Source organism: Anolis carolinensis, chromosome 3 (genome assembly GCF_035594765.1).
Source record: "Anolis carolinensis isolate JA03-04 chromosome 3, rAnoCar3.1.pri, whole genome shotgun sequence".
NCBI classification, from domain to species: Eukaryota; Metazoa; Chordata; class Lepidosauria; order Squamata; family Dactyloidae; genus Anolis; species Anolis carolinensis.
In genome coordinates this window covers 285,956,392-285,982,272 of record NC_085843.1, presented here as the reverse complement: position 1 = coordinate 285,982,272, position 25,881 = coordinate 285,956,392, and the positions used below count along the sequence as shown (strand labels likewise).

Sequence of the window (25,881 nt, the reverse complement as noted above, 5' to 3'; positions counted from 1 at the left end):
GTATTAAACAATCTGCGTACATGATCATCTCTGTTTGTGGCTTCATCAGATTCCAGCTTTAGGAAACTGACTTCTTTTGAAAGAAAACCCACGGGAAATTTCCAGTCATTCTGAACATCTGTTTATTTACAAATATACACGCCATGCAGAGATGCAGCTCAAAAACAGCATCTGTTCTCGATAAAGGCAAATATTGTTTCTCGCCTGCTGTCATTTCCAAATTTTTGTTCCTTTGTGCAAAGGGATGCTGTGGTGTGTGTGCTGGAATTCCCTGCATCCTCAGGATTACATCTTCGTGAGCAATCTGTGCACTGTACATCTCAGTTATTCCATCAGAAAAGGAATGTGCAAATCATAAAACAATGAACACAACTTGAGGCTGCCTCTCTCCTCTAGAGAAACATACCACCCGCTGGTTCCTTGGGATTTACTACATTTTTAGGGATTGCCTCCAAAATTAAACCCACTTCTCTCCTGCATCAGATACTGCGTTTGCTGGAGCCATGATTTCTAATGGAAGAAAGAAACCTGGCAACGGAAGCAATAGTCAGGATGTTTTCTTGTGATGAGTTGCCACATCTGAGTCCTATTATTGGCAGCATAGGAAGCCAAGGGTGCCTCACACCCGAGTGTCCATGGCGTACATTTTGGCCGTCGCCGTCTGGGAGGAGGGATGGTAGAGGCCGGACATCGCGGGAGCGGAATAAGCCTTCCGGAAGGCGCTGGAAGAGAGGTACCTGCTGGAGCCCACATCTAGGGAAGGGACAAGAACAGGGCCAGTGTTAGGTTAGCGGAATATAGTGAAAAATCAACATCCATTTGTCCATGTTCAGGTGAAGAAGGGGTTGCAAGTGTGATGCGGCAGTTAAAAAGCACAAGGTGGTTCTAGGCTGCATCAAGAGGAGTCTAGTGCCTTTTTGATCCTCTTGCATCCCCACCACATGTGTATAAAGTCACCCTTATGTTTCCCACATTTCCAACATTTCCCATCACCCTTCCCTTTGCTGAATTTCACTAATCTTTCCAGTGTCAAATACCACCTGCATAACCACCACCTGTTGTATCCCAGCCACAGGCTGGCCAGATTCTAGATGAAGATGGAGGGGATTCTGGGGATTCTGGATTTGGGATTCAAGATCATCAGTCTGAGGCAGAAGCTAGCTCAGACATGCAGTTGCAGGATGAGCTGCTGATTCCAGGAGAAACAGATAACGGTCAAGCTGACATGAGAAATATTAAGGGAGAGACTTCAGCCTTGGAAAATAATGAGGATGACAGTTTAGCTTCTGACCAGCAGGTGCAAGATAACGAGGACTTATCTAGAGAGGACCGTTTGTCTTGGATGGGTTCCCAGGTCCGTAGACCTTGTTCTTGGACTCTATGGACTAATTCTTCACCTTGTGGATTATCTTGGATTCTTGGATTTTGTGCTTTGGACTCTATGGACTAATTCTTTGCCTCATGGATTATTGTTCCTGCTATGCTCTTTGAACCTATGGACCTAGCCTTTGGATTAAATAGACATTTATGTACTTTGCGAATCTCTTGGACCTATTGACTCTTTCATTACAACTTTGATCTACCTTTTGATTGCTTGCTTGATTTATATTCTGCTTTGCTTAATAAAAACTTCAAAAGACTACCTGTGTGTCTGACTGGGTATCTATAGCAAGGTGAACTTAGCCTGAGGTGCGACACCACCTGAGGAAGACTACGCAGTCGAAACTGGTCGTGGATGGTGACTAACCTTGGACTTGTTTAAAACATTGGATTTCATAAAAGGATTCACTTACTTGGACATTTAAATTTGGACTCACAATTAGTGACTTATACAGTCCTCCATGTGGAATATGAACTCTGGTGGGCACTGGACTCACAAACTCTGAATATAGAGTTTTACTTTCTGTGTATGTATGTGTCTTGGTAACACATGGATTATATTTTGGTTTAATTACTGTTTTATAGTTCATATTATTGGATTACATTTCTAGCTATAGTGGCCTCTTGCCTGTGCATTTCAGGAAATCCTTTCTTTGTATTGTACCAAATATAAGCCAACCAGGACCCTCACCTCAGTATAAGCTGAGGGTGGCTTTTTCAGTCTTAAAAAAGGGCTGAAAAACTAGGCTTGTACTCGAGTATATACAATAATTGTATTTAGAAACTCCCAGAGAAATGGTAAAGACAGAACCCAAGGAGTCTCAAAATAATGCTGAAACTGAAAGTCAGTTTGCTAATGAGCAGTCCCTTTGAAGGACACAATCCTTGGCTGATAAGATGCCTGGAACAGAAAGGAGTAAAATTCGACTCCCTTTTGGTACAAATTGTTTCCCAGGGTCTTATCACATTCTCTTATTACAGAAAAGGAAGGACTGGGTGACCCTATGGCTTTAGGAAGCTACCTGTAGCTCTTACCTCTGAAGAGGTACATGCAGCAGGTCAAGAACGCCCCCGACAAGAAGCACCCAAGGGACCCGCTGAGACCCAGCCAGCAGGACCAGCCGAACTTGTACTGGATGCCCACAAAGACATTGTGCAAAACCAGGGTCGAGCGCTCCACATAGACCCCAATAGCGTACCAGACAGAGCCAATGAGCCCAGGGACCCCTGCAAGAAACAGAGGAAAGGAATTCAAATTATTATTATTCAGATATAACTTTTATTACATATCACAGTATTACAAAAAAGCAATACATAATGGAAGGGACCATAAGCCAGAAAATAGTAAACTTTTGCATATATTGTGAGGGCCCGAGTGGCGCCATCTATATGTCGAACTGTAAGTTGCAAGATTTGAATTGTTGTATCATGCCTGATTTTGCCTTTACCCTGTAAATGTAGTTGGACTGATTGGTTATTTATAGCTGTCAATCAATGTTGTTTGCACCAGTTATATTGCTCCCTCAGCTCAATTGTTTGACTCCACCCTTTCCTGCAGTGGGACAGCGTTTCCTTTTTTCATTCCACCATCAAGCTTTCTATCAGATGGACATGAGAGAGAGAGACTTGGCTCTAAAAGCCCTTGATTAAGTTACCTCTCAGCACCAATTCTGAGGTTCTTACCCTTGAGACTTATGCTTCATGTTCAGGGCCAACCTGGACAACGTTGAGGAGTCTCACGCTCCTTCAAATCAGTTCTTTGGCACCAGAGGAAGACTGTGTCTTCACACATAGGCCATTTGGACTGAGGCTGAGGATTGCTCTGGCATTCACAGCTATTGAGAAAGAGGGACCTGGAAAAGCTTCTCAGCTGCAGAGCTCCTTGGACTTAAGACAACCAAAGACTGTAATGTATATTTTTCTTTACTCCTTTGAAACTTCCAGCTTATTGGGATAACCTTTTGTGAACAATTAAACCAGTTTTTAGTTATCTACAGTGTTTTGGTCCTTGGGAGTTCCAGTTTCCCTAAAGGAGAGCAAGAAGCAATCCCCTGGGGAAAGATGTCACGTGCATGCCTCTTTCGCTAAGAGTTATAGCCCCAGGTGCGATGGCACATATATAGCTTTGCCTCTGCATATATCATATTAGCCTTTTATATAGACATTGTAAGCTCTTTGTATGAACCAAAGTAGTACATGTAACACAGGGCCTGTGTCCCTCCCTTATTGTAGGCTGGTGCCTTTCTCCAGAAAGTTTCAAGGAGAGAAGCTAGCTCAGAGTAAACAAGTTAGGTCACGATACCACCTGTGCCAAGATAGGTGTGGAAGTGAGGTGAAGACCATCAGCAATTGGTCATTTTTAGATAAGCCAAGATATATATTCTTTGTTAACTGTGACACATTTTGCAGCGGCCATTTGCATGTACAGACCTTTGTGTGTGTACGACTGTTTGCCTTATCATAGCTATGATAACAATAAATACTTTCCTTTTTGTACTCTCATGAGACTGGGTTTTCTGCCTGATGGCCTTCTGAGCCAGAACCCTTTGAGGTAATTGTCTTACATAATTTATAATCTTACTTTTGTCTCATCCTTCCTGCCTAAGTCATAGGCATTTGCAAACTACATCCCTGCGTCAACCCTCTTAGTAATGAATTGACCTCTGCTTAATTGTCTAATGTTATTAATAACTGTAATGTCTTCCCCGAGTCATTATTCCAAAATCTCACTTGATCTGAGTGTGGTTTAAATCTGCTCTTGCTCTGGCCCTCAGAGCTGACAAATGGCTTCCATATCACCTCCAACAAATCCTCCTCTCGCTAATCTCACTTTGTATGTTAATTCTTCGTATAGCTCATATTCTGCTTAACCAACTCTGTAAATTCCCTAACTCTTTCTGTGCTTTGACTATTTCCATACCAGAAATGATACAGTCCTTATTTAGTAGTTTTTGTCTCCAAGGAAGGAGATAAGCAGTAATGGAATGGACTTTTCCTTCTACTATCCAGCTTATCCGAGTTAAGACTTCTTTCCCAAAACCTTTATTATCTTTAGATAAAAAAGCAGCATTTGGTTCAAATTTCCCAATGATTCACATCCTCTCCAAGATAATTATTGATCCTGTGTAACGTGTGGTTCATAATGCCATGGAAGGATAGTTTCCAATGTGTCCAAGAAACAGAGCAAGATTCAGGTATTTGAGCATCTCAAGGAGGGCAAACTCCTTGTCAAAAGGATCCCCTTCAACCCAAGAGCCAACACACCATAGAAATCTATAGAATGTTTAAAACCTACAATGTTTTAGTGTGAAACTACAGTAGAGTCTCACTTATCCAAGCTAAACGGGCCGGGAGAACCTTGGATAAGCGAATATGTTGGATAATAAGGAGGGGTTAAGGAAAAGTGTATTAAATGTCAAATTATGTGATGTTTTTACAAATTAAGCACCAAAACATCATGTTATACAACAAATTTGACAGAAAAAGTAGTTCAATATGCAGTAATGCTATGTAGTAATTACTGTATTTACGAATTTAGCACCAAAACATCACAATGTATTGAAAACATTGACTACAAAAACATTGACAACTAAAAGGCTGGCTGCATTGGATAATCCAGAACATTGGATAAGCAAATGTTGGATAAGTGAGACTCTACTGTAATATGAAATAATTACTGTGGTATAATAATACAGAACAATATAATCTCTAAAGCCAGGACAGTAAATAATGAGCAACACTCTGAAAGCAGGGAAATTGGGAATTCCAGAAAGGAAACAATCAGGGCCAGCTAACACTTCCAAACAAAGGATTCTCCCAGGCAGGAAGCAAACAGGCTTTGAAGCTGCAAGGCCTTAAATGATAATCAAGGTGGCTAATTGCAGCATTCATACCTGCCACACCTAGACTATTAATTGCTATTCAACCTGGCCAACCAAGGATTCCACAAGGTAGAAAGCAGCCAGGCTTGCAAGCAGCAAGGCTATCCAGTGCTATTCAACCTGGCCAACCATATATGTGAATATTGACCCATAATCTGGCATGCACACTCCCCAACATCCCATTACCTCCAGTTAAGAGAGCCAGTCCAGAAATGAAGCAGATGCGGGCCTTGATGCCCGGTTCGTCCATGAGGAATTTCACGCAGTCAAGGCCCAGGAGGAGGAAGGTGAACCCGAAACCAGCCAAGATATCGGCCATGATCAGCATGGCTCTGGTGAGGACCAGTTTCACTGCAGAAGGAGAGAGAGAGAGAGAGTGAAAGGTCCCACCTGGAGAACATCTGGGATGGAGGTGCCTTTGCATCATAGCCTCACAGAGTTGGAAAAGAACCCCAAAGGCCATCCCGTCCAGCCCCCTTCTTTCTGCCAGGCAGGAGGACACAATCAAAGCCCTCTCGACAGAAGGCCACTCAGCCTCTGCTTAAAAAAAAAAACAGAGAAGGAAGCTTCACTAGACTCTGAGTGAGGAGCACATTTCTCTCTCTAACTACTCAACTTCACCAGATGGGAGTTGGGATACAGTCACATCTGGAAGGCTGTAGCTAATTGAATCTAGTCAGGAGTGAGATTTCAATTTAGAGGCACGACTTGTGGGTGTGATACCTGGCTTTAAAATGTCGTTTAATGTTTCCTCAACCTCAGAGGAATAAGTACTGCTGAACTGCAATTCCTATTATCCCCAGTCTGTATGACAGATTATCAAAGGGGACAGGAGCTGTCATTCAGTAAGATCTTGGGACCCAAAGTGGGTAAAACCAAGGAGTGGTGAGGTTGTAACTATAAAATAATAATAACTATAATAATAACAACTATAATAATAACAACTATATAATAACAATAACAACAACAACAACAATAATAAATAAGTGGGTTGCTGTGAGTCATTCGGGCTGTATGGCCATGTTCCAGAAGCTTTCTCTCATGACATTTCTCCCACACCTATGGCAGGCATCCTCAGAGGTTGTGAGGCAAAATAAGTATTTCTCAGGCAGAAAAAGATTGCAAAGAGTGGAAATAAAGGTTAAGAAGCCCTGTCCTAGTACAGTACGTATCTTATCTGTCTTCAGAGGATCTTTCCTACGCTTTTATTTTGTAATGTGGTGTTGCTGATGTTACCAGGTGAGAGTATAGCGGAACCAGTAGCGTCCAGTTAACACCATGTGCAAAGGAACTCACACCAGGCAGAGGAATTGAAAAGAACAAAGGAAACTTTACTCTTGCTTGTTGAGTTGAAATACAAAACAGTTCTGCAATCGTACAATGTCCATGTGGTTGCATAAGATCAATAAGTAATCAATCGGCATCAATATATACAGCATAGCATATTCAAAACTACTACTTGACCATAGCTAGAGAGACTTTCTTTCCTGTGCTCTCTCTTAAAACTCAAATTCCCAACTGACAATCTCAGCCATCTGCCAGCAAACAGATACATTTTTTTAAGCGTGGCTTTGCCTCTGCAAAGCTGAGCTCTTTTGCAGAGTTCCCTTTGCAAACCAACTTTGCAAGGATTTCTTTACACACACACACACAGCAATTTGGCGCAATAGCTGATGTATTAATTTGTTGTGATTAGAATGCATTTGCTATTGTTTGTATTTTATTGAATATTGTTGGGCTTAATCCCCATGTAAGCCGCCCCGAGTCCCCTCAGGGAGGTGGGAGTGGGATACAAAAATAAAATTGTTGTTGTTGTTGTTGTTGTTGTTGTTGTTGTTGTTGAGTGTGCAGAATTCCAGATAACGTCACCGATCCAAACCACCAAATACAAACTGAGAAGGACCTCCTCCGAAGCTTTATCAGAAGAAAACACGACCCGCTGAATCTTTCAGCTAAATTCGGGAAAGATGAAAAATAAACCAGAATCATCTATCTTTCCCAATTGTTACTGGTAAAAACTTTTAAAATTTTCCAAAAATCAGTAGATTAGTGAAATGACTTGAAACTTGGCAAGCTTGCGGTCATAAATGTGTCCTACAATTGTGACAAGTTTCATCTTGATAAACATAAAAATTATGGGAAAGACGATCCTTTCCAGTTTCCCCACTGGCGCCAAAGGGGCAAATCTTCCCAAAACAATAACGGAACTCTGTATTTCGAATTATGGATTGAACTCCCTGTTGCACTCTAACCTTGAGACATCTTTTCACCCAGTACCACACCAGAGTCCAGTAGTAGTAACTACAACAGTTTATTAAGAAATGTAGGTGCAAAAGGGGAAAAGGGCATTTTCCAAAATAAAACGAAAAAAGCAATAGAAAAGGAGCTATAAAATAGCAGTAGTCCATATACAAAAGAAAAGCAGTTCAAAAATGGCAAAATACATAAAATCCAGGAATTTAAGATCTAAGGTATAAATCCATAAGCATGAAAGCAAAACTCTTTCAGGGACATAAGCAAACTCAGGAAACTTGAGTCATGAACTTGAGAGCTAAAACAGGAACCTGGAACTTTTGGCAACATTGTCTGCTCTGAGATACGCCAGGAACATCATTTAATTTAAGCCCAAGTCCAACCAAGAAGCCATGAGATCATGCCTCATACACCTGGTTTTCAATGACTTCCCATGTAGTCTCTCACTGACCTCCTAATTAATCTATCCTTCACTCCCTCCATGCAGAGACCTAATCTCAAATTGTGGGAAAACTCCCCATCCACTGAAGTCTGATTCCCAAGAGAAATTGACTTTTTCCCTGTTGTTAAGGAATGAACATTGGACTGCAAAACATCCTCTGTCTCATCGTCACTTGTCTGAATTTCTCTCTGATCTAAGGCCTGCAATTCACCCTGATCACACACAGATTCCTCAGTAGGAAATTCACCATTCCCCTCGTCTGCTGAGAAATCCCCAGCAACTTGCTGAACCTCAACACTCCATCCCCTAAAAAAGATCTCCCAAAATTTCCCAAAAATTGAACCAAAAATGGGACTGATTTCTGCCATTTGGCACAACTCTAGTAAAAACTAAAGAGCACCAACTGCTATGTAAAAGAATAATAGTTGGCCCTCTCTCTGTCTCCATGGATTTTACATCCAAGGATTCCATGGCGCTTTCAAGCCAACCTTAAGGTGGATGTGGACCTTAATGAACACAAGCTTGGCTTCCCTGCTCTAAATGGTTCCAAAATATCTGTTTGTCTGGACCATAACGTGCCTTGTGTGCTGGCAATTTGGTGGCAGAAACCCACCTGGATGTTCAGCCAAGATGGAGTCATATTCGTCGCAGGTTGTGATCCCATCAAAGGCGTTGGTGACGCATTCCCACCACAGGCCGCGGCACGTTGCGCTCAGCTACATAAAAGGAAACGATAGTCAGTAGGGGTGTGCAAAATTTTGTTTCTAATTAGTAAGTCGTATCTAATTCGTAAGTTTGCCATAGATGTGGGTGAAACTGTCAGAGTATTTGCAGCACAGCAGTAGTTGGATGGAATCAGTGGAGCGCAGAACGAAGAGACACTCAGAGACGTTGGTAAAACTATTTACAAAGTTTTACTGAATCAACACAAACAGATGACAGATGAACACAGGACTTGACTTCTAGGCAGACAGAACTCGACTCCTAAGCAGACAGATCTTGACTGAACTCAGAACTGAACTAATTCAATCAATATGCACATACACTTGTGTCTGGATGCTCCCTAGTTCCAGCCATACATCAAGGTCATCACAGCTTCATAGCAATTAACTCTTTCCAGACTATAGTACACTCTGGATGATGCAATCAGTTGCAATACAGACAAGACACAAATTGCATTTAAACACTATCAATACACAAATCCCACATTAACAGAAACATCAGGAGAGAATGCTTCTGAAACATGGCCAGACAACCCGTAAAACTCACAGCAACCTAGTGATTCCAGCCATGAAAGCTGTCGACAAAAAATCAACATATATTAGTATGTTGTAAAAGAGGTCAGTGTGAGAATTATGAAGGATGAATGCATGTCCCATGAGTGGTGGGCACAGGGAGAGATTAAATGTATACAAATATATGACTACTTGTGTTGTCGAAGGCTTTCATGGCCAGAATCACAGGGTTGTTGTGTGTTTTCCTGGCCATGTTCCAGAAGCATTCTCTCCTGACGTTTCACCCATATCTATCGATACCTCACAACCTCTGAGGATGCCATACAGCCCGGAAAACACACAACAACCATATGACTAATTCTTTAACTGATTTATTGTACGTTTTGCATTAATGTTAGTTGGGTGAGATTTGTATCATAATTCATTTATTATGAATAAACAACACAAAATGGAAAGCTAACCAAAGGAAGATTGGTGATCTGTTTCCTGCCCTTCTTCTTTGAAGTCATGTCCGCACCACGGTCCATCCTTTTGAATTCTAAGAATGGAAACCTCCTGCATTATTTTTCCCAGGGATTCTTCCTTTTACCTTTATCATCTTTTGATCTTTCTCTCTCTCCCTCAAGATGCCTGCCTGTCTGACTTGATGCACATGCTCTTGTAAGTAAACAGTGTTTTATCTTTTAACTTGGTGGTTCGCTTGACTTCTTTTAAAATCAATGTTTTGCTTTAAGGTGAGGAGGAAGGCGCTGGATGACAGGAGCCTTCTCTCTTTGAAAAGCAAAGACTCTTAACCGGGTTTCATGCTTTTGCTGCTGGCTCTCTCTGCGCTTGTTTCACCAGAGAGAGTCATGGTTCGTGTTTTTTAAGGAAATTAAAGTTTTAACTAGTCTGAAAGACAGATTTCCCATCACATCCAGCCTCTGTTTAAAAACCTCAAGAGAAAGAGACTCCCAGGCGATTGATATCCCTCTAGAGTTAGAAGGGGCCCCCAAAGGTCATCTAGTCTAGACCTCTTCTGCAAGGCAGTAAGGCACCATCCAAACTATCCCAACAGATGACCATCCAGGCAGCAACAGATTCCACCACCAAAATGTTCTTGCATTCAGGAAGTTCTTCCTAACATTTAGATGGAATCCCTTTTCCTGCAATTTGAATCCATTACTCCGTTGTGTCCTAGTCTCCAGGGCTTGCCATCTCCTCAAGGCAACATCCTTTCAAATACCACAGTGGTTCTTTTTTAGACCAGGGTTCACTTGACTAGAGACCACTTTAATAATAATAATAATAATAATAATAATAATAATAATAATAATAATAATAATAACAACAACAACAACAACAACAACAACAACAACAAAATACAGACTGTGCAAGGAAACTGACGAAACCATTGATCATAACCTCAGCTGCTGTAAGAAAATCGCACAAACAGACTACAAACAGAGGCCCAAATGATTCATTGGAACTTATGCCTCAAGTCCCACCTCCCAGCAGTAAAGAACTGGTGGGATCACAAACCTGCAAAAGTATTGGAAAATGAGCATGCAAAGATACTGTGGGACTTCCGAATCCAGACTGACAAAGTTCTGGAACACAACACACCAGACATCACAGTTGTGGAAAAGAAAAAGGTTTGGATCATTGATGTTGCCATCCCAGGTGACAGTCACATTGATGAAAAACAACAGGAAAAACTCAGCCGCTATCAGGACCTCAAGACTGAACTGCAAAGACTCTGGCAGAAACCAGTGCAGGTGGTCCCGGTGGTGATGGGCACACTGGGTGCTGTGCCAAAAGATCTCAGCCGGCATTTGGAAACAATAGACATTGACAAAATCACGATCTGCCAACTGCAAAAGGCCACCCTGCTGGGATCTGTGCACATCATCCGAAAATACATCACTCAGTCCTAAACACTTGGGAAGTGTTTGACTTGTGATTTTGTGATATGAACTCCAGCATATCTTGTTTGTTGTGTCATACAATGTCATTCTGTCAATAATAATAATAATAATAATAATAATAATAATAATAATAACAACAACAACGACAACAACTTTATTCTTGTACCCCGCCTCCATCTCCCTGAAGGGACTCGAGGCGGCTTACATGAGAAAACAATCAATCACAACATACAATTTAAAACATAATATAACAACATAATTATAAAATTACATAACATGATAAAATTTAAAGCCAAGACCAGGAACTTTGACCAGAGACCACTCTCCAACATTAGTACCAAAAGGGTTACGAATCAATTTTTGGTCAACTTTAGATTTGGTTTGGTTATTTGGGGCGCTGATTCAGAAAATTACACTGGATAGCAAAAAACAAGAAGGTACATATTATCATGCCTGGTGAGACAACACACAGGCAACAAAATATTAGGAAAAGATTCATGAAGAAGCCCAAAAAATACTGAAAAAAACATTCCCGATGAAACCAGAATATTACCTTTCAGGAATAATAGATAACGAGACGGACTTTAATCTGAATGAAGACATTTTATTTACCTACATAACTACAGCGGCAAGGATAACCTTTGCAAGATATTGGAAAGTACAAGAAATTCCTACAGAAGAACATTGGTTAGGAAAACTAGATGAAATATATGATATGGACAGATTGACATTCTTATTGAAGGAAAACAGAGGTAAACCAACAAAAATGACAGGCTGGAAAACATACGAAGAATACAGAAAGAGTGCAAAGGAATAGAAAATAAACAGGAGTTCCTGAGATAAAGAAAACAAGAAGAGACAAGGACACACAAATAGTAAGACTATAAAAGAAAATGAAAGCGTGAAAAGAAAAGAATGGAAAACCAAAAAACTTTTACCTTAAATTCCCTTCCCCATTCCCCTTTATCCTCTTTATCTAATTTTTTCCCTTCTTTTCTCACGCCATCCCTTCCTAATTCCCCCCTTTTAAAACTATGTACTACACCTAATATAATTGAATAAAAATTAAATTAAAAAATTGCATTGGATAGACCACATCAGCTGTAGCTCTTGATACAGAACCTATGCCATCCAGTAGTTGCCATCTGGTTGCCCACAGAAAACCATATTTAATAACCCAGAGCTGATGTGGTCTATCCAATGCAATTTTCTGAATCAACACCCCAAATAACCCCAGGAACATGCCTAAAAATGAAAACATCAAGATTCCCTTGCTTCCAGGCACCACATGGAACAGCTCCGCTCGGGAGCGGGAGGAGGAGAAGCAACAGTCAGGAGGCTTGTTATCTTGCCTTTTGTGGGTAGTCAGCCTCTCCCTTCCTGACATCCCCGTTGCCTTGGCACTATAATATGGTTTCACGAGACAACAGTGTAGTAATGCTGAGGCTGCAGACCATATTTTAGTTCTTGGTGACTACTGGTGGTCCATGGACCACAGGCTGGGAACCGCTCAAATAGCACTATCTATATATATAAAAGAGACGAAATTTCGGCCTAGGACAAAACAACAAAACTACACATCCCAGAAACACTAAACTTGGCAGCACAACCCCTCATCCATGCCTCTACGTTCATACAACAAAAAGAAAAGAAAAATAAAGTCCTAATTAGAGGGAGAGGAAGAATTTTTTTTATCCAATTGCTGCCAGTTAGAAGGCTAAGCTCCGCCCACTTGGTCTCCTAGCAGCCCAGGGGACAGGCAGAGTTAGGCCTCACGTAGGCCTCTTCCACACTGCCTATAAAATACAGATTATCTGATTTGAACTGGATTATATGGCAGTGTAGACTCAAGGCCTTTCACACAGCTATATAACCCATTTATAATGGACTTAATGTAAGGTAAAACCTTTACCCTTTACCTTAACTACCACCAATTCCTCAATACTTTATTTCCCATACCACCAGACTTCGCCACAGCAATGTGTGGCCGGGCACAGCTAGTGGAACATAATTTGGAAAAAAAAATGGTTCTGTTCCTGGTTTGAAAGCATTATTTCTGTTTAATTGTGCAGTCTTTACTTTGAAAGTAATTGTCCTACATGAGAAACTTCATTTTTGTGGCTGCCACGAATTACTCGTATATACTCGAGTATAAGCCGATGCGAATATAAACCGAGGCACCTAATTTTAACACAAAAATTGAGAAAACGTATTGACTCAAGTATAAGCCGAGGGTGGGAAACGCAGCAGCTATGGGTAAATTTCTAAGATAAAAATAAAAATAGATACCATTAAAATTACAGATGTCTATTATATACAGCAAAAAGGGAAAAAAAGAAAAGTATGGTATATAATACAAAGTACCATATATACTCTATATAAGCCGAATATAAGCCAAGGCACCTAATTTTACCACAAAAAAACTGGGAAAACATTGACTCCAGTATAAGCTGAAGGTGGTAAATTTCAGAAATAAAAATAGACACCAATAAAATTACATGAATTGAGGCATCAGTAGGTTCAATGTTTTTGAATATTTACATAAAGCTCTAATTTAAGATAAGACTGTCCAACTCTAATCAAATCATTATTATCAACTTCTTCAATGTAAATGTGCTTATGTATCCTTTTAATAATAATAGAATAAAATAATTCATGTAATAATAATAATAATAATAATAATAATAATAATAATACAGGAAAATAATACAAGTAATAATAAGTAGAGTAAAATAATAAATGCAATAATAATAACAATAATAAGATCAGGGTGAAATAATAAATGTATTATTATTAATAATAAAAATAGAGTAAAATAAATGTAATAGTAGCAACAATAATAGAGAAAAATAAAATAATACCAATAATAATAGAGAAAAATAATAAATGTACCATATATTCTTGAGTATAATCTGACCCAAATATAAGCCAACCAGGACCCTCACCCGAGTATAAGCCGAGGGGGATTTTTCAGTCTTTAAAAAAGGACTGAAAAACTAGGCTTATACTCAAGTATATACAGTAAGTTGAATTGGATATGCATTGAAAAACTATAGTAAAATGTGCTGTAGGATGTTCCTTCCGCAGAAACAAAGTTATGGCAGTTTAATAAACCTTTTCCATGTTTTTACGATAGAACCAATTAGGAAATGACACTTATAACCCAGGAACAAAAATCGTGTTACATAGTGTAATTAAACACAGCTATTGTTGTCCCGAATCCCAGCGTCTGTTCCCGGCTTGCCAGCTCCAATGATTCCCAATCAAGACATACAGAAATGAGAACAAAATTAGAGATCAATTTATTGCTTCAGTGGTTAAAGAAGGATTCTGGAGAGAATCCCAGATCTGGCATGTTCTCAGTTTACAGGCATCAGTATGTTATAGACATTTGAGAATAATAGATATTGTTCTGATTGTTACAAATTATGATCTGCTGTTGTCTTGGTCCGAAGCACATTCATTGTTGTCATGTTTTCCATCTTATGACTGGAGGAGTGTGTACAGCAATGACTTTAATTAAGTTTTTGTTGGAGGAAAACTTGAGTCTGTCTGCTGAGTTTGAGTCCATCCCCTTTAGTCTGGAGGTGGGGAAATGGGCCCTAGCTTTGGGACAATGGAAGCATTATGCCAAGACATTCCACAGGTATATACTCCATTTGCTTGAAGATGACAGTCACACATACAGGTGAAACATCAGGAGAAGGTCCTGCTAGAACATGGTGGCCTTGCAGCCTGGAAATCTCACAGCACCCCAATGATTCAGGTCACGAAAGCCTTCGACAACACAATGGAAGCGTTGGTTGATATCAGGGTGCAAGGATTGATGAAATAATGGAAAGCAAGGCTGTGGTGATGGGCTTGGACCCTCTTTGGGTGGGATTCATAGAATCATAGAATCACAGTTTCATAGAGTTGGAAGAGACCACATGGACCATCTAGTCCAATCCCCTGTCATGTGGTCAAAACACAATCAAAGCACCTCCAACTGGTGGGCATCCAGCCTCTGTTTCAAAGCCTCCAAGGAAGGAGTTTCCACCAGACTTGGAGGCACTGCTGAACTGCTCTTCTTACGGTGAGAAAGGTCTTCCTAAGGTTCACAGGCAAACCCATATCAGAGCACCAGATCTTGTTCCTTGGCGCAGGAGAGGCTGCCCTCAGAATTGCCAATCTCATAGTCATGGCTATGGTGGAAAGTGGCCTTTCAGCAGAAGAAGCTTACAAGAAAATATGGATGTTTGACAAATTCAGCTTATTGGTTCAGAGAACAAACTATGGATGTCAAGCAAGAGCCCTTTAGTCACCCAGCCGCAGGTGAGCTGCCAAAGAGCTTCTTGGAAGCAGTGAATCTGTTTCAACCTTCTGTCATCATTAGGGCTGCAGGTGCTGGATGCCTCTTTTCTCCTGATGTGATCAAAGCGATGGGCTCTATCCATCAGAAACCAATCATATTTGCACTGAGCAACCCTACTGCAAAAGTGGAATGCACTCCGGAAGAGGCAGACACATTAACTGAGGGGCGCTGTCTGTTTGCAAGTGGCAGTCCGTTTGGCCAAGTGAAGCTGAGCGATGGGCAGTCCTTCAAACCAGGCCAGGGAAACAGCGCCTACATCATTCCAGGTGTTGCCCTTGCTGTTATTCTCAGTGGAGTTTGACACATTAGCAACAAAGTCTTCTTGGAGGCTGCAAAGGCTTTGACAGAACAACTGAGGGAGAGCTTGCTTCATCCTGCACTGTCCAACATCAAAGAGGTTTCCATTAACATCGCTGTTAAAGTTATGGAGTTTTTATATGCCAACCACATGGCGTTCCATTACCCTCAGCCTGCAGACAAGAACAAATATGTCAGATAAAGGGTCTAGAGTTATGAATATGACTCCTTTCTATTTTTATTTCTGATATTTCTACCCCGCCCTTCTCCCCAAGGGGACTCAGACTTGTCAGGGGTTAATTGCCACCCTGACTTATTTATGAGTCAGGTCTCTCACCTTCTCACCAGTCAGACTGTTCTGTCACGCGCTGGGCCTGTGACTGACTGTCTGTTATGTAGGACTGCTTTACGCCCAGTGGGAAGCCAGGGGCCTAAAGAAGGGTCGTTGAGGAATTTTCCTAAAAAGATGGCCTTGAAGTCTTTAAAGAAATAACAAAGTCTTTATTGACGAACAAATGATAAATCTTCAAGGAGTCTAGTCCCACAGGACAGGCGATAGGCTTTGAATAACGGTGAAAACCCTCTTATAACCCCTCCCAGGCTATCTATTATCTGGGCCTAGCTGGTCTGGGACCCACTGCCAACTCCCAAGTGCGTCTGGTTGTTGAGTGGACCTACCAGCTGAGGCTTTCAGATGTTTCTGTGCTGTTGTTCTGTATCCTGGGACGGTCAATATCCCTGGTATACTTTAACCTTGGTGCTCTTTATCCCCGGTGGTCCTTTATCCCTGGTGGTCTTGAAATAGGAAGCCTTTTACGGGACGAGCTGGTGTATGTCCTACAGCTGAGCTTCCCAAGAGAGACTAACTTAAAAATGGCTCCTTCCCACCCAGAGCCCTGAACAGGGGGCGGAACCAAACTTAATGGTGATTGACAGGTGGCCTGTCCTATGGCTGCAAACATTTGCAGCAATAAAGTAAAATAGAAGGTTCTGGTACAGTTGTACCAGCACACAGACCACTTAGGCATCTGGCAAAAGTGGCACCAACAAAAGGATACCTCAGTCATAAATTATCTGCTGATCCCAGAGGTACTATACATTTATTTAAAGACTATATACAACTCTAAACACCATCACTATCAGGACACATGTTCCCCGGCAAGGACAAAGCATGGCGCATCCTCTCAGTTCACCGAGTCTGCAATCAATGCACGCAAGGCACCTCCCAAAATTCCACAGTCATGACGAATGTTCCGTCCACACAACGGAAGTCTTGACCCATTGGCCCTGCAGGCAATCAATCAGGGCTGGCATGTAATTTACTCCTGTGCTGCTGGAAAGCTTGCCGGAACACATAGACACAATCCAACAGCAACAATTGAATTTAACATTTCACACTCTAACACCAAAAATACTGACAGAGTTGTTGTATGTTTTCTGGGCTGTATGGCCATGTTCCAGAAGTATTCTCTCCTGACGTTTCACCCACATCTATGGCAGGCATCCTCAGAGGTTGAGGCTCCTTCTTTGGAGGCTTTTAAACAGAGGCTGGATGGCCATCTGTCGGGGGTGCTTTGAATGCGATTTCCTGCTTCTTAGCAGGGGGTTGGACTGGATGGCCCATGAGGTCTCTTCCAACTCTACTATTCTATGATTCTATGATTCTATGAATACTTCTGGAACATGGCCATACAGCCCGGAAAAAATACAACAACCCTGTGATCCTGGCCATGAAAGCTTTCGACAACACAACACTGACAGATTTGTACAACTGGCCTGTGTCAGAAACAAGCTGACTTGTCCAAAGGGCACATTTCTCAGGTGTCATCTGAAATTCTGCAGGGAACCCTCTTCCAGAACAATTGTGGAAAACATCTAATTTTCTGCCATTTGAACCCATGTCTCCATTGAGTCCTAGTCTCCAGGGCAGCGGAAATCAAGGCCTGCTCCCTCTTCCTTATAACATCCTTTCAGATATTTGGACATGGCTCTCATGTCTCCTCTCAGCCTCCTCTTCTGCAGGCTAAACAATGTGCCTCTGGATAATCGGCTTGCCATCTCACAGATTATTATCCACATTACAGTCCTATCATTAAACCCAGCAGCTTGGCTGATTAGCATATTCTGGTGACTTGTGCCTGTTGTGTGTTGCAGGGGAAGAAGAAAAGCCAGGTGAGGTTTCCAGTAGAGGATTTCCTGCTTCTAAAGCATCAGAAGGGCATCCAGCCAGGCCCTGTTTTCAGGACTCCATCTTTTAGGGTCTGGGTTTTCAGAGAACACTATCATCCAAGTCCCCTTTTCTCAGGATAAACACCCGCAGCTTCCTCAGTGGGATTCATGTCTTCCAGATCCTTTGTTATTGTTCTTCTTCTCTGTCAAAGGACCATACACATATTATCTTTACAACAAGGAATGAGTGATAAAGATAAAGCTCTTGTTGGTATTTCACGCACACCGAAGCTCCCATACTAAAACAGTTGGACATTTTGGTTCGGTACAGAACAGCCGTACTTAGTTCAAGGTTGCAGAAGCTGCACAGCTGGTGCTATTGTACTATGCAGACCCACGCCGAAATGAGTGCATTGTGTGCATCTCAATGGGCATTGGAATAGATTTACATTTAGTTGCATAATGCCGCAATTGGTTTAGAGTTGTATACGATAGTACAACAAATGAATAGCTCTTTATGCAAGGACTTAAACCCGTCAATATTGATATATTATCACCGCCACAAAGAGGCAGAAAAAGAAAAGAAAGGAATATGTACCGGCAAGGGATGCTTTGGGTGCCATTGAGGAAGAGGCACAGTGCGCATTTGCCATGTGCCTGACAAACCACCTCTGTGTACTAAAGAGGCAAATCAAGATGAAGGGACGATAAGCCAGAAAATAGTAAACTTTTGCCTATATAGCTTTGCCTCTGCATATGCCCCTCCCTTCCTGTGAGCTGGTGTCTTTCTCCAGGAAGTTCTAAAGAGAGAAGAACGCTCAGAGTAAACAAGTGAGGTCACAGGTATCATTTATGCCACGTAGGTGTGGAAAGTGAGGAAGACCCTCAGCCATTGGTCAATTTTAGATAAGCCAAAGGTATATATTCTTTGTTTGCTATGCACATGTTGCAACAGCCATTTGCATGGTACGGGACCCATTGAAATTGGTGCCTACAGCTGTTTGCCTGATCATAACTATGATAATAAACTTTGCTTTTTGCATCTCTCACGAGACTGGATTTTCTGCCTGATTTCCCTCCTGGGACAGGACCCACTGAAGGTAATTGTCTTACAAAGAGAGGGCCTGTGTTCAGTTTTCATTATGATGGAAGAGTATATCACAGTTTCCCTTGTGGGGCTTAAAATGTTGCAACCAGGAAATGCCACATTGCCATAGTGTGCGTCTGCACTGCAGAATCAGTTGTTGTGGTTCAGTCTGATGATGAAGGGGGATTTGGGGTTTTGTAGGCTGACCAAAGCAATGCTGAAGAGAGGAATCTCAAAGGTTCTGATGCTGGAAATGTTGAATTGTCTAATGCTGGAAATGGGGAATTGTAAGTGAGGCTACAGGCCAGCAATGAAACAGAAACTAATGATAAGGGTGACCTTTCCCAGGAGTTCGAACATCAACAAGTTCCAGGTGTTTCGGGCAGTGGCTCAGAGGAGTCGTCCTTAGATAAGGGATTCAAGGTTAAGATTAAAGGTTTGCCCCAGATGCTCCCTTAGAATAGCTAGCAAATGCATGGGAATTCAAGGGCAAAGAAATGCCTTTCTAGCTTGTAAATACGGGTAAATACAGGAGAATCAGAGAGAGATTTCAGATGTAGCAACGTTGATTCTTCGAAGTACATCTCCTGCCTTGTCTTAGCCCATGAAAAAGGATTCTTGTTTGTGTTCATGCCTGGAAACTATGTTTTGGATTTTAATCTGAAGCTCATGGTGCTCTGCTTTCAGGACTAATTTCCTATATCAGAGACTTGGATTCATATTCTGCATATTGCTTGTACTATTGGATTACATTGCTTATATTGACTGCCATTGCATTTGGAAGTTTGCTTTCTTTACTGCTTTTTATTCAGACTTTGCTATCTTCTATCAATAAACTGTTGGAGTGTGTGTTAAGAGCAAGGTGAACCAGTGCTGAGGTGCAACATCAGTGCAGTCTGGTACCACTATGACTATCCTTGCTATGGATTTCTGGAAGTTGTAAAACTTGTAAAACTACAACTCCACGGTTTGGGAGTTGTAGTTAGCAAAAGTTAATTCTCTCCAATGTCTGCTACAATGGTCAATCAGCTTGAGTCCTTCTCCACTTTGCCCTGCAAGAAGTAAACCCAGCCCAGCAAGAGGCAGGCTGAAGAATAAGCTCTCTCTGGAAAATGGCCATAAATTGTCCCACTGAACAGCCTGGGGATTTTGGTAACCTTGCTTCTCTGGGTCAAAGGCACCTCCAGGGACGGGTCCCTTGGCATGAACCACGTTTCACCTGCCCCCATTCAGGGCATGCATTCATCCAGGGTTAATACCTGACGGATTAAGTCCCTTCGCTCACCTCCATGGCTCATTGCTCCTCTAAACATCCCACTCAGGCTAATGAGCCGTGTTCCCTGGAAGAGAGAGAGAGAGAGAGAGAGAGGAGGACATAGGAAAGGGCTGGTTTGTTCCACCAGAAAATAAGGTTGTGAGTCACCCTGGCAGAGAAAGAGAAAGAAAGAGAGAGAGAAGGAAGAAGAAAGGAAGAGGATAAAGAACCTGTTTCAGATTTTCTGTCTTTTTAATTCTTTTTCTCAACCCTGCACATTGATGGCTGCATTGCTCATAAGGAATGTGCTCCATGAAATGAGCATGTGATGCAGCCTTAATGCACACCAGGCATTTAATGCATCCTGGCGCCACTTTAAAGTAATAATAATAGTAATAATAATAATAAAAAATAATAATAATAAAACTTTATTTATACCCCACCACCATCTCCCCGACGGGGACTCGGGGCGGCTTACATGGGGCCATGCCTAAAACCATACAATATAACAAAATATAAAACAACACATCATAACACAATTTAACAATACAATAAATAATAACATACATTACAACCCAAAATTCAGAAAAAGCAATAAAAACCAGGGCAGGCCACATGAACACTAAGTTAAAACTTGGTGAGAAAGACAAATGAATAAAGTAATAATAATAATAATAATAATAATAATAATAATAATAATAATAATAAAACTTTATTTATACCCCGCCACCATCTCCCCGACGGGGACTCGGGGCGGCTTACATGGGGCCATGCCCAGAACAATACAATATAACAAAATATAAAACAACAACACATCATAACACATTGAACAATACAATAGATAATAATATACATTACAACGCAAATCAGGGAAACAATAAAAACAATAAAAACAAGGGCGGGCCACATGAACACTAAGTTAAAACTCAGGGTGAGAAAGAAATAAGAATAAAACCACAAAGAACAGGGTCATAAGTAATGCAGCTTTTTCTTTTTCATGTCCGGAGCAACTTGAGAAATTGTAAGTCGCTTCTGGTGTGAGAGAATTGGCTGTCTGCAAGGACATTGCCCAGGGGACATTGCCTGAATGTTTGATGTTTTGCCATCTTGTGGGAGGCTGCTCTCATGTCCCTGCATGGGAAGCTGGAGCTGACAGAGGGAACTCACCATGTTCCCTGGATTTGAATTGACGACCTTTCAGTCAGCAGTCCTGCTGGCACTAGGGTTTAACCCACTGCGCCCCCGGGGGCTCCATAATGCAGCCTGGCACCACTTTAAAGGCCACAGTTCAATGATATGGAATTATAGTAGTCGGAGATTGGTGAAGTACCTGCACTCTTTGGCAGTGAAGGTGAAAGACCTTTTAAAACTACAGATTCCAGAATTTTATAGCATTGAGCCAAAGAGGTTAAAGTGAGGTTAAACTGAACTGCATTCATTTCACTTTAATTGCACCCTGAGTTTAGTAGGGTTTGTCCACTGGTGGAGGAGAAGGAAGACGAGAAGGCAGAGGGAGAGAAAAAGGAGAAGAAAAGGAGGAAGAGGAAGGAAGGAAGGAAGAGAGGAAGGAAGAGGAGAAGGAGGATGAAGAAGAAGAAAAGAAGGAGAGAAAGAGAAGGAAAAAGAGGAGGAAATAGGAGAAAGAGACAGAGAAGGAGGAAAGATGAGGACCGAAGAGGAGAAGAAGATGAAGGAGATCATTAAGTATCTATCAAGACCTGGAGTGAAAAGCAAACAACTGCTTGGAACAGATCACATTTCCCAACAAGACCCAAAAGATTTCTAGATTATTAGAATAATAGAGTTGGAACAGACCGCATAGGACACCTAGCCCAACTCCCTGCCATGCAGAAAGAATAAAATCAAAGCACTCTCGACAGATGACCATCCTGTCTCTGCTGAAAACCCTTCCAGAGAAGGAGACCTGACTGGACTCTATGCAGCATATTCCTCTGGTGAACAGGTCTTACCACCAAGAATTCTTGACAGCATTTAAATCAGAAGTGATCCCAATTAAAAGTATAAGCTTCATTTAAGTAAACACACATACACACACACCACAACCCAAGACTTTCACCTTCAGTGCCCAAGAGTTCTGGTGCCTCACCAAACTAGAGATCCCAGGATCATTCCACATGGAGCCATGGCAGTGAAAGTGGTATATAACTGTATTAATTCTACAGTGAATATGCACCCCTAAACAGTTAAAATGGTGACAAACTTTGTTCATTCCATAGCATAAATGCCCTCTTAGGCCACATCTATGCTGCCATATAGTGCAGTTTCAAACTGCATTACCCGACAGTGTAGACGAGGACTGCAAAGAGCACCTTGTTGTTTGGAGTGGAAACCAAAGGGTTTTTTTCCCAGAGTTTTAGAATAGAATAACTTCATTGTTAAGGAGGAGAAGAGAAAAAGGAAGAGAAAGGAAGGAAGGAAGAGAGGAAGGAAGGGAAGCAGGAGGATGAAGATGAAGAAAAGGAGCAAAAGAGAAGCAAAAAGAGGAGGCAATGGGAGAAAGAGACAGAGAAGGAGGTGCGGAAAGATGAGGACGGAAGAGGAGAGGAAGATGAAGGAGATCATCAAGTCTCTATCAAGACCTGGAGTGAAAAGCAAACAACTGCTTGGAACAGATCACATTCCCAACAAGACCCAAAAGATTTCTAGATTATTAGAATAATAGAATCATAGAGTTGGAACAGACCACATAGGACACCTAGCCCAACTCCCTGCCATGCAGAAAGAGTACAATCAAAGCACTCTCGACAGATAACCATCCAATCTCTGCTGAAAAACCTCCAGAGAAGGAGACCTGACTGGACTCTATGCAGCATATTCCTCTGGTGAACAGGTCTTACCATCAGGATTTCTTGGACAGCATCTAAATCAGAAGTAATCCCAATTAATATTATAAGCTTCATTTAAGTAAACACACACACACACACACACATCACAACCCAAGCCCTTTGCCTTCAGTGCCCAAGAGTTCTGGTGCCTCACCAAACTAGAGATCCCAGGATCATTCCACATGGAGCCATGGCAGTGAAAGTGGTGTATAACTGTATCAATTCTACAGTGAATATGCACCCCTAAACAGTTAAAATGGTGACAAACTTTGTTCATTCCATAGCATAAATGCCCTCTTAGGCCACATCTATGCTGCCATATAGTGCAGTTTCAAACTGAAATACCTGGCAGTATAGATGAGGACTGCAAAGAGCACCTTGTTGTGGTTTGGAGTGGAAACCAAAGGGGTTTTTTCTGGAGTTTTAGAATAGAATAACTTTATTGTTAAGGAGGAGAAGAGAAAGAGGAAGAGGAAGGAAGGAAGGAAGGAAGAGAGTAAGGAAGGGGAGCAGGAGGATGAAGAAGAAAAGAAGGAGCGAAAGAGAAGCAAAAAGAGGAGGAAATAGGAGAAAGAGACAGAGAAGGAGGTGAGGAAAGATGAGGACAGAAGAGGGGAGGAAGATGAAGGAGATCATAAAGTATCAAGACCTGCAACTGGAGTGAAAGCAAACATATTCCGGTGGGAAAAGAGACTCAAAGAGATTGGCAAAACCTTTGAATGAAACAGTCAACCACATAATCACAAACAGTGACACCGTTTGGAACAGATCACATTTCCCAACAAGACCCAAAACATTTCTTGATTATAACGATCATGCTCATCCAACATTCTGTATTATCCAATGCAATCTGCTTTCTAGTAGTCGATGTTTTTGTAGTCAATATTTTCAATACATTGTGATGGTTTTTTTAAAAAAGAATTTTATTAAATTTTTAATACTATATCGAAAGAGTGAGAACAACCAAGGTATAGAAAAGTAGGGAAAAGAGAGAAAGATAAAAGTCTACAATCTACAAAAAAAATACCCACACACAAAAAAACAAAAAGCAAAAATATTCAATAATATTTTTTCTTGCTAAGGAGGAAAAAAAATAGCAAAATTGTCTCTCGTAATCTTCATTTTCTCAAATTATCCAGATAGTCCTGAAGATCGTCCCAATTCGTTCTTTTCATTATCTTGCCTGTATTTTTCTTCAACAAAAAAGTCAATTTGTCCATATCCTTTATTTCTCTTCTCTTCTCCACCCTCTCCTCAATTGGTGGGACTGATTCCTGTTTCCATTCTCTAGCGAAAACAATTCTAGCAGAAGTTGTAATATAGGTGAAAAGTTTATCTTCTTGTTCCGTCCATTGTAAGTCTAAATCTGTAAATCTGTAAATACATTGTGATGTTTTGATGCTCTAATTCGTAAATACAACAATTACTATATAATGTTACCATGTATTGAACTGTTTTTTTTCTGTCGATTTGTTGTAAAACATGATGTTTTGGTGCTTAATTTGTAAAATCATAATGTAATTTGACATTTAATAGGCCTTTCCTTAATCCCTGCTTATTATCTGACATTTTTGCTTATCCAACATTCTGCCAGTCCATTTATGTTGGATCAGCGAGACTCTACTGTAGTTTCAAACTGCATTATCTGGCAATATAGATGAGGACTGCAAAGAACACCTTGTTATTGTTTGGAGTGGAAACCAAAGGAGCTTTCTCTGGAGCTTTAGAATACAATATAGGTAAAGGTAAAGGTTCCCCCTGACGTTAAGTCCAGTCATGTCTGACTCTCGGGGTTGGTGCTCATCTCTATTTCTAAGCCCAAGAGCCGGCGTTGTCCATAGACACCTCCAAGGTCATGAGGCCGGCATGACTGCATGGAGTGCTGTTACCTTCCCGCCGGAGCGGTACTTATTGATCTACTCACATTTGCATGTTTTCGAACTGCTAGGTTGGCAGGAGCTGGGGCTAACAGCCGGAGCTCACTCCGCTCCCAGGATTTGAACCTGGGACCTTTCGGTCTGCAAGTTCAGCAGCTCAGTGCTTTAACACACTGAACGACCAGGGTCCCCCTAGAATACAATATAGACTAACTTTATTATCATAGTTCATTGCACATAGTTTTACCTCCAAGGAGTCGTCGGTGTTGACCATCCAGCAGTCCGTCCAAGTGGCCGCGATCAGGAACCCGGCAGAGAAGAAGGCCACCAGGCAGCCCAGGTACTGGAGAAGGAGCTTCATGACTGCTTCCAAGGTCTTCACAATCGGGTTCCTATGGATGGAAGAGAACAGCCCTCTGCTCACCTTGGGAACTTCTGGCGGCCTTTGGCTAATGATCCACAGGAAGGAACACCCGCTCTGTAGACTGAACTGAGAAGGACATACACACACACACACACACACACACACTCCACCAATGAGGCAACTGATCCCTGAATCAGTTTGCAAAACCTCAGCAATTTTTAATAAATTCCCACACCATATGCAGTATCACAGAATAGCAATCAATCATGATTTAAACTCTTGCTTTTGTTTCATCCGCTCGCTCTCCTCAAGCCACAAGTGTTTACCACCTCCTTCCCTGTTAATACCAATAAATTGTGCTCCACTCAATCGTCTCATTGGGCAAATTATTCTCCAATCATTTGCCCCAAATCTCTCCTAATCGAAGGGTGGTTGACATCTGCTATTGCTCTGGCACAGATAACAGATCAATAAAACTTTAAACACATTTAATTTCTCCTCTCTAATCTTACTTTGTATGTTAATTGTTCCGAC

General features: G+C 41.5%; 1 protein-coding gene across 1 annotated transcript; it reads right to left on the bottom strand.

Moving 5' to 3' along the window:
• Positions 1-105: 105 nt before the first annotated feature.
• cldn16 (claudin 16) lies at positions 106-25,580 on the bottom strand. Its single transcript, XM_003226534.4, has 5 exons — positions 25,231-25,580; positions 8,570-8,672; positions 5,448-5,612; positions 2,416-2,607; positions 106-753 (listed from the first exon to the last, which is right to left on the bottom strand). The coding sequence occupies exons 1-5, from the start codon at positions 25,342-25,344 to the stop codon at positions 620-622; spliced, it is 708 nt and encodes a 235-aa protein (XP_003226582.1). The 5' UTR covers positions 25,345-25,580; the 3' UTR covers positions 106-619.
• Between the last annotated feature and the right edge of the window lie 301 nt (positions 25,581-25,881).